This window comes from Nicotiana attenuata, chromosome 1 (assembly GCF_001879085.1).
Source record: "Nicotiana attenuata strain UT chromosome 1, NIATTr2, whole genome shotgun sequence".
NCBI classification, from domain to species: Eukaryota; Viridiplantae; Streptophyta; class Magnoliopsida; order Solanales; family Solanaceae; genus Nicotiana; species Nicotiana attenuata.
In genome coordinates this window covers 81,853,294-81,863,636 of record NC_031989.1, presented here as the reverse complement: position 1 = coordinate 81,863,636, position 10,343 = coordinate 81,853,294, and the positions used below count along the sequence as shown (strand labels likewise).

The following is a 10,343-nucleotide window of genomic DNA, read 5'->3' as shown; positions in this document are numbered from 1 at the left end:
AAATCAACCCTTAATTAGATCCTTCCAACTTTAAGCTTCCGAAATGAGAATTCTTTTTCCAAATCAACTCTGAACTCCCCGAATTTTAATTCCGACTAAGCGTACAAGTCATAATACCTGAAGTGAAGGTGTTCATGGCGTCAAACCGCCGAACGACATGCTAGAGCTCAAAATGACCAGTCGGGTCGTTACAAGACTGGTATGGTGGTATTGCTCATAGCCAGGCTAGCCGGAATTTTTCCACCATTACTAACCAAGTTTTGTGTAGGATCTTTAGTTTTATATTGCAAGATTTGAGTATCTATGTACTTATCCATATTTGCATTGAATAATTTTAGCGAGATACCTGGGCTATCGTATTTTCGGACTGTTTTTTGAAATTTGCCTCTTCCCTTTGTTGAAGGAAACTATTTTCCATTCTCCCTCTTGATCCTCCACCTATATATGGTTTTTTCATTGCCTGGGTAGGAACTTTCCTTGATGTCGTTTTGGATGTAAATGCATTGACCTACTATGTGTCCAAGTCTTCCACAATTTCTGCATAGAAAATTTTCACCTTCATAGTGAATATATTATTTGTGGTTACCAATATATATAAAAGGTTGCACTGGAAACTCCAATTGTAGCTCCACACAAAGTCTGGCATAACGACCCCTCATTGTGGTTGATGTGCATACATCAGTTTTTAGTAGATGTCCAATGGGATTTTTAATTTTTTCTAGAATTTTCCCGTCATAAAACTCCGTTGGTAGTTGTGGTAGCCTAATCCATACTGCTGAGGTTTTCAATTTCTCTTTCGTGGCTACAAAGTTTGGCTTCCATTTTGCAAAAGAAAGGTAATGGCCATTGATGAACCATGGGCCTTGAAGAAGGGCTTTCCCCATATTTTCTTTTCTTTTGAATTTGATTATGTAATAATTTTCCCCTAGGTCGATTAATGAAAAATCCTCCGTTGGGCACCATAGCTCTTGAATTTTCTTTTTTAAGTATTGATGTAGTATACGTTTCCCAAAGAGCTTAACAATGATAGAACACTTCAATGGCTCATAAATTTGTATGCGGTCAAAATCAAGGAGCACAAATTTGAAGTCTTAAATCGGGCTATAGGCTTGACTCCGGGAGATTCGAAGTGGGTGTCGCATCCGGCCAAGGAACACCTACCTCGAGGAAGCTGATCGAGTTCCTGGCACGGACTGCAGCGAGGGCTGCATTACCTCGAAGTCAATCAAGAAAGAGCGAGAATTTCTTAAAGATACGTGGACCTGGGCATTAATTATAGGATAAGGGCTGTACGAAATGGTACAGATCCGTACTAGGCCGTTATACACCTGTACCAATACAATTCTTTACCTTTATGAGCAAGGTGCTATGTTAGGGTTTTCTCCTCTTATATAGAGGAGACCCCAATCATTTTTGCAAAGATCAGATCATTCATTGCAATAGAACATTCTTATTCTTCTTGTTCAACGTGTTCTCAAAATATTGTTTGGCTTTATTGACTTTACTTTATTGTTCATACTTTATTACTCTTAGCTGACCTCGAGGTCCCTGGATAAGTCGAGCTCGAGGCCCCCTATTGTTCTAACAACACTGATTCGGTTCTTTATTTCTTCTTACTTAAGCTCAATGTTATTTGTATAATCACTAGTATTAGAATATATCACGTATCTTTAAAACCACAAATATTTTTAATTGCTACTTACGTTTTTCGAGGTAAACAGTTTGGCGCCCACCGTGGGGCTATAGATAATAGTGATTATCTTAGTGCTAGTTTTCTGATAACACACGTTATTTTTCACACTTTTTCTTGTCAAAGATTCTTCGATTTCAGGCTTAATCATGTCTAGCACACAAAACGCACCCGCTCACGACAGTGAAGGACTTGGAAAAAACAGCGGCATAGGGCTTGGTGTACCACCCGTAAACCCGAAGGAGTGCCAAACGTGGAGTCTGTTGATGTCGGCTCCCACAATGCTCTAAACACGGACACAGGCATAGACCCCGCAAGGAACGCACACAGGGAAGCTCGAGCCGGAGGCCAGGAAGCACGAGGACTGGAAGAAGGAGGAGTCAGCCTCCAGGTGATACTCGAAATGCTACAAGCTCAGCAAGTCACCATCTCTCAGCTTCAGAGTCAGAACAGAACTCCTAACACCGTCGAACCAGTAAACACGCAGCATGAACCGGTGTTGGAAAGGCCCGATGAAAGCGGCTCGAGGACTGACCCCACAATCATGAAAATGCTCGACGAGCTGACTAAAAGAGTCGAGTCAGGAGAAAAGAAGATAGAAGACAACGACAAGAAGGTGGAAACTTACAACTCCCGAGTAGACCAGATACCGGGAGCACCTCCAGTTTTGAAGGGTTTAAACACCAAAAAATTCATACAAAAACCTTTCCTCCCAAGTGCGGCTCCGATGCCCATTCCTAAGAAGTTCCGCATGCCCAATATACCAAAGTACAACGGGACAACTGACCCTAACGAACATATTACTTCTTACATTTGTGGAATTAAAGAAATGACTTGAATGATGACGACATCGAGTCTGTATTGTTAAAAAAGTTTGGAGAAACTCTGTCAAAAGGAGCTATGATCTGGTATCACTACTTAGCTCCTAACTTTATTGGTTCATTTGCTATGCTGGCAGATGCCTTCGTAAAGGCACACGCCGGGGCCATAAAGGTGGCCACGAGAAAATCGGACGTATTCAAGATAAAACAAAGGGACGACGAAATACTAAGGGAGTTCGTGTCCAGGTTTCAAATGGAAAGGATGGAATTAACCGCGGTCTCCGATGACTGGGCAATTCAGGCCTTCATGCAAGGTTTGAATGAAAGAAGCTCGATAGTATCTCGACAGCTAAAATAGCACTTGATCGAGTACCCAGTTATGACATGGTTGGATGTGCACAATCGTTATCAGTCAAAAATCAAGGTCGAGGATGACCAGTTGGGAGCCCCCTCGGGCTCAGTTCACCCAAATAGGTTTGCAGCCAAGCCCCTAGGGGACACAGACCGGGAATCAAGATCTAACAAAGAAAGATATCAACCGTACATCGAAGACAAAAGAAACATTTCAAGGCATAATGCACCTCAGAATGATCGAAGTAGATCGAGGCCAAAGCTCCCAGGGATTCATGAACAAAATCGGGTCTGACAGACACTTGGGGCCAATGGAAGCTCCCAAATTATCAGAATACAACTTTAGTGTCGACGCCTCAAGTATCATCTCAGCCATTGGCAAGATTAAAGATACTAGATAGCCCAAGCCCATACAGACAGATCCTTCCCAGAGAAACCCCAACGTAATGTGTAAGTACCATGGTACTCACCGGCACAAGACCGAGGATTGCAGACAACTTAGAGAGGAAGAGCTCGACTATTCAATGAGGGGAACCTTCGTGAATTTCTCAATGACCGGGCCAAAAACCATTTCCGAGAAAGAGATGCAAACAGGAAGAATGAACCCAAAGAACCTCGGCACGTCATTCACATGATCATCGGTGGAGCAGACGTCCCACAGGAACCTAAATTCTAGCGTACTAAAATATCCATCACAAAGGAACACTGGAGTCGAAGCTATACGCTAGAGGACGCTCTATCATTCTGTGACAAAGAAGTAGAAGATGTATCCCAGCCTCACAACGACGCCCTGGTAATCTCTATCCTTTTGAATGAAATTCAGGTTAAACATCTTTTAGTGGATCCAGGTAGCTCGGCGAACATAATCAGATCGAGGATCGTGAAACAACTCGACCTAAAAGATTAGGTTGTACCTGCATCCCGGGTGCTGAATGGCTTCAACATGGCAAGTGAAACCACGAGGGGAGAAATTATCTTTCCTGTAAACGTAGCCGGGACCATACAAGACACCAGGTTCCATGTCATCGAAGATGACATGAGATATAACGCACTCCTTGGGAGGCCATGGATACACAATATGAGGACAGTGCCTTCGACTCTCCATCAGATGATAAAGTTCCGAACAGAGGAAGAAGTGAAAACGGCCCACGGGGAACAGCATGCTGCAAGAGAGATGTTCGCAATCACTGGAACCCTTGACCTCGAAGACATCGACTTCCAAAGACAAGTAGGAGGCTAAGTAGTGGTCACGATTTCGAGTGTCGACGGAAGCGAAGTAACAGGTAACCGAAGGCGAAGACCCTCGAACCCTCGTTGCTCCAAAAAAGCCCAATGCTACCAAACCAACCACTGAAAAGAAAGGTACACCTGGGACCGGGACTAGTCCCCGCTTTCAGAAAAAAAACTCATTTAATTTTTTGTCAATGATATACATGGCATTGCTTTGATATGACAGGGATTCCGCTCAAGAAATAAACAGGTAAAATTATTAAAACTTATATTAATGATATGACTGGTTAAGTCGTTGTGCGCAAAGGACCACTTTAATTCATTTGCAGGAAATAATCAACATTTCGGGGCAATACGACACGAAGCTCATTCCAGAAAAGCGCCCCTCGGAGTTGGGGCGACTGAGTTTCTCGACCTCCGCATCGGCAAAACAGGGCACCAATATCCCCGACCAGGTCAAGGCCCTCGGAGATATCATGGTCACGGACAGCAAGACCTCTGAGTCGTTGGTGAAGGAGTTTACATGATCGGCACAATGGAAGCTCTCAAAGGCTTGTGCTCTCGAGAACATCCCCTCATACACAAAGGCCGCATGTTATAAAGCATACGTTGCACTCTTTTTTCCTTAGCTCGGATTTTGTCCCAAATGGGTTTTATCGTCAAGGTTTTTAACGAGGCAACACCTATATGCTACCCGAGGAACGACTAACAAGTATTCAAGGCTTCTTTTCAATCAACCTCGAATACTGGGGGTCATCACCCTCGGAGGTTATATTTTTGAGAAAAATATTTCATGCCTAAATAGGCCTCGATAGGAAAACTTTGTAATGGGCCAAACGGTCAAACGAGCCGTGTCCATATAGAATAGTCGAGCCCCGGCAGCAGAACATGTACGCATGTATCGATTATTTGAAAAAACATTCAGGATGTATCTAAAATACTTTGTGTCTCATACAATTTCTACACTTACAATCCCACGGGAAACGGCTTAAAATCCAAGACATAGAAACACCCCGAATACTCGGGGACTACTATCAAAATTTGAATTAATAAACTCCTCAAAGAGGCATCCCTTCGAAACAAAGGCTAAGGCCGATATTCTCAGAGTTTAACTTCTCGAACAAGTTCGGAAAGTTATCGGGTAACAAGTCCTAGCGACATACCCAAAGGCTACAGCCAAATAAAGAATACGGTCATATAAAGGCTACGGTCATATAAAGGCTACGACCCTAAAAACCAATCTTCGGATTGGTCATCCAAACAAAGTCTTCCATAAATAAAGACAATGTTAAATCCAGCTCAGACCAAATACAAGACAAAAGTTCCCCTTGTATTTCCAAAAGATGATTACAGGGAATATTTAGACAATGGAGGTCTACAAGAAAGCAAAATGGAGTAACCTAAAACTAATTCGGGGTCACATCCTTGGCAGCCGCATCTTCAGGAGTTGCATCTCGGGGAGTCTCATCCTCGGCAGCTTCATCCCCGTCTCCTTCGCCCTCGAAGGCACTGGCTGAGTCATCCTCTTCGGAAAGTAGAGCGGCCGCCTCTTCTTCTAAAAACTTCTCTGCTTCAATATCGGCTAAAAGATCAAAGCCGTGAGTTCGAGCAGATTCTCACCCGGGGACTATCCGTAAAGCGTAAGGTCTATCTCTATTTCGAAGATCGAGCAAATGGTCACCCGATTGCTAAGCCCAAAGGTTACCCGAGTTTGAGAAAATCCTCACTCAAGGACTATCAATAAAGCCTAAAAAGGCTAGCTTTATGCCAAAAATCGAGACCCTGCTCTCACTCAACTAGGACTCAGAATTCCCGGTGACCTAAGTTTGCATCAAATCAATCCAAGCTTAGTCCGAGGGTTAACGAAGAACTTTAAGAAGTATTATATTAGTCAATTAAAAACCTAAGGGTTTATTATGTCCCGGGCCCAGCATTCGGACTAAATCGTTATAATTATACACTTGGATTTTTTGCAAATGAAGGCAGAATGGAATTCAACACGAATCGAAGACAGAATGGAGAAATTCTCATATTAACAAAAGATTTTTACAAAGCCCACGAGGGGCCCTTACACAGAAACAAAGAAGCAAAAACAACAGCCAAAGGCCTAATCTACTTTCGGGGGTATATCCTCAAGAGCGACATCTTCGAGAACCTTTTCCTCGGGGACTCCATTTCGATCTTTAAAGCGGCGCCTTCGGGAACCTCCTCCGAAACAGCAATAGATGAAGAAAAGGATATAGCCTATCAAAGAGCAAAAACTTTTAACAAGCGAAGAAAATTGTGGCCTGGTGAAAAACTTGGCGAGTATGGGTCTTGTCAACACTACTATTGTGAAGCCACTTCTTGAGACATTGTACCGGTCTGGGATGCAAAAGTTAGTAGATGATAGTGCCACCTCATTCCATATAAAGCAAAAGGAATGAAGCGCCACAACAGGTTGAAGTTAAGAGAGATGAGCAGCGGTGTGAGTCCACATATCTTCTGATACGGCAAGAACTGGGTGCCCTTCTCTCATTGTTTCGAGCCAACAACTACAACAACTCAGTATAATCTTACTTAGTAGGGAAAAGCTTTGAAAAAGAGCCATGACATAACTGACAAAGTTGTTGCCGTATGACCTTGTGGTCACAGGTTTGAACCATAAAAATAGGTAATTTGAAGAGGAAACGGAGAAGAGAGTGGGCTAAAAGTTGTTGAAGAAAGAATGGATGTAGTTTTTTTCAAGTAATCCCTTATTTATAGAAAAATGACGACGAAACTAACGGCACATTCAATATTTTTGGGGAAACGGACCGGCGGTGCATTCAATGCTTCTGGGGGAATGAACCGACGGGATGTTTCGATCACTTCAAACGCCTACGTCATGAGCATGACGTCATCGCAAGAGGTTCAAGAAAATCGAGGTCGAAGTCGTTTCATGTCATTCTATTTTAAGAAACGTGAGGACTATCTGTATGCGGTCAAAATCAAGGAGCACAATTTTAAAGTCTTAAATCGGGCTATAGGCTCGACTCCGGGAGATTCGAAGTGGGTGTCACATCTGGCCAAGGGACACCTACCTCGAGGAAGCTGATCGAGTGCCTGGCACGGACTGCATCGAGGGTTGCATTACCTCGAAGTTAATCAAGAAAGAGTGGGAATTTCTCAAGAACACGTGGACCTGGGCATTAATTATACGATAATAGCTCTACGAAATGGTACAGATCGGTATTAGGCTGTTATACACCTGTACCAATAGAATTCTTTACCTTTATGAGCAAGGTGCTATGTTAGGGTTTTCTCCTCCTATATAAAGGAGACCCCAATCATTTTTGTAAAGATCAGATCATTCATTGCAATAGAACATTCTTATTCTTCTTGTTCAACGTGCTCTCAAAATATTCTTCAGCTTTATTGCCTTTACTTTATTGTTCATACTTTATTACTCTAAGCTGACCTCGAGGTCCCTGGATAAGTCGAGCTCGAGGCCCCCTATTGTTCTAACAACACTTATTCGGTTCTTTATTTCTTCTTACTTAAGCTCAATATTATTTGTATAATCACTAGTATTAGAATATATCACGTATCTTTAAAATCATAAATATCTTTAATTCTTACTTACGTTTTTCGAGGTAAACAAAATTCTTTGCCTATCCTCCTCTGTAAGTGTAATCATTTTAATGCCTCGTGTGGTAGACTTCATTAATTGCTCAAACGTTTCTTCTTCTGAGAGAGTTTCTGGCAGCTCGACGTTGGATTGGCTCAAGTTTGATTATTAGCATATTCCTAAAAGACGCTTTGTTCTCCACGCCATACTATTTTGGTTTTGATTGATCAATATGGGTGGTTTGGGCGGCATTGTGTTTGAAGATTCATTGGATTGTGGATTCATTCTAGAGAGAAGTTTTCGAAGTTCAGCTTTCATCCCTTTATTGTTAGTTGTCTTTGTTCAAGCAATCAGTCTTTTTTTTCCATACAATTTTACTCAAGCAATCAGTTTTGATAGTCAGCTTTATGTGTTTTAATAGATTGACCGATTAGTTAATCAACTGCACACAACAGACTTTAGTATCATTGTCATTAAAATAAAGAAGAATAGCAACTTCATTTCACGACTTAAAACCGCTTGTGTGCACGCTAATTAATCATACACGACGCAATTTTGGTTCAAGGGGTATGCTTGATAAACACTTATCCCATGGAGTGTTTATATTAATTTAATAAATATATAATATAAGTTTTTACAAATGTAATTATCACTAAACACTTATCCCATGGTGCAGACGTAGAGGTTAAGCTTGATGCTCAAGTTATCCCCAAGAGAGCGAGTTTTAAGTACCTCGGGTCTATTATCCAGGGTAACGGGGAGATTGACGAAGATGTCGCGCATCGCATTGGAGCGGGATGGATGAAGTGGAGGCTCGCTTCCGGTGTTTTGTGTGATAGGAATGTGCCGCTAAGACTTAAGGGTAAGTTTTATAGAGTGGTGGTTCGACCGGCTATGCTGTATGGGGCTGAGTGTTGGCCAGTCAAGAACTCCCACGTGCAGAAGATGAGAGTAGCAGAGATGAGGATGTTGAGATGGATGTGTGGGTGTACCAGGAGAGATAGGATTAGGAATGAAGATATCCGGGACAGAGTGGGAGTAGCCTCCGTGGAGGACAAGATGCGGGAGTCGAGGCTGAGATGGTTCGGCCATGTTAAGAGAAGAAGCATTGATGCTCCAGTTAGGAGGTGTGAGAGGTTGGCCATTGAGAGTTTGAGAAGAGGTCGAGGTAGGCCTAAGAAGTATTGGGGAGAAGTGATTAGGCAGGACATGACGCTGCTTCAGCTCACTGAGGACATGACCCTTGATAGGAGAGTGTGGAGGTCGAGGATTAAGGTAGAAGGTTAGTAGGTAGTTTATAGTTGCTCACCGATAGTCTTAGTAGTATGCATGTCCCTTCATATTCTTAGACTTTTATTATGTTATGTGGTTTTGTTCGCCTCAGGTATTGTATTCCCTGTTGCTAATATTTGGTACCACTTATCCTGTATCTTTTTTTTTTTTCATTTATCTTCCATCTTTCTTCCTCCCTTGCTTTCCTTTTCTTCTTCTTGCCCTTCCTGAGCCGAGGGTCTATTGAAAATAGTCTCTATACCTGCATTAGGGAGGGGTAAGGTCTGCGTACAGACCACCCTCCCCAGACCCCACTTGTTGGGACCAAACTGGGTTTTTTGTTGTTGTTGTTGTTAGTTTATTATTATATAATTAATGATAAAGTAATATAATTCGATGCACACACTCCATAAGATTAACTTTTAATGTGTGCTCGGATAGAATACCAGATGAAAATATACATATAATATATATATATATATATATATATATATATATATATAATTTTCTTTTATTTTTTTATATTGAACGTCTATGTGATGTTATAAAAAATTAAAAAAGAAGAACATGATACTGGTAAAATTGGCGAGTATGCGTTTCCCACATCCCATTCCCACCTACCATTTTCATCCATAAATGACAAAAAACACCCTCACTTCAACTAACCTCAAAACAGTGAATTCGTTTAACCTGGACAGAACACAGATTTTCAGCGTGAAAACACAAAGGTTAATTTAGTCTTTTAACAAATGAGTACGTGCCGGTATAAGATAAAACACTTGAGAAAAACGTGAGACTCAGATTTAAGGAGGGTTCTATAATTTTCCTCTGCAATTCTCACATTTGATTCCGTAACGCTCCGAAATTCAGAAGCAATAACAAAAAATGGGTTCCATCGCAAAGGTATGTAAATTATAATCTCTTCTTCTGAATTTTATTTTCTTAATGTTCGTTCTCTTTGTGCCAATTTATTTTGTTGAATTTTTGTGTTTTCGTGTTTTAGATGCTATTTATGATGGTCTGGAAATTCCTTTTTTTTCTGGGAAATCCTTTTATCTGTTTCTGAATTGAATTTTCTTAAATGTTTTTGGGTTCTTGTGATGCTATTTATGATGTTTTATGAAAGTTCCAGTTCGTTTTTACTTGGGGAAATTTCTGTTCTTATAGAAATATGGTCGATAGCTTGTTTGATACGCATACATCTATTAGTCGTCGTTGTTTGTGCATACACATAAAGATGGGGATTTTGCGACCGGGATTATCATTTGCTTTAACCATTTTACTTGATCTTGATTTTGATTGCTGTAAAGGGTTTGATCAGTTTTATGTTTTGCTTGGATTTTCTAGGTTGTTTGATACACCCAACTTATACCAAACCCCCCCCCCCCCC

The 10,343-nt window shown here is 41.4% G+C and overlaps 1 protein-coding gene across 1 annotated transcript in view; it reads left to right on the top strand.

The window, feature by feature from the left end:
• Positions 9,745-10,343, top strand: part of LOC109229678 (1,2-dihydroxy-3-keto-5-methylthiopentene dioxygenase 2) — a 3,741-nt gene continuing 3,142 nt past the window's right edge. Inside the window, exon 1 of the mRNA XM_019395209.1 lies at positions 9,745-9,856. Within this exon, the coding sequence (XP_019250754.1) occupies positions 9,839-9,856 (18 nt within the window). The 5' untranslated portion in view covers positions 9,745-9,838. The remainder of the gene's footprint in view (positions 9,857-10,343) is intronic.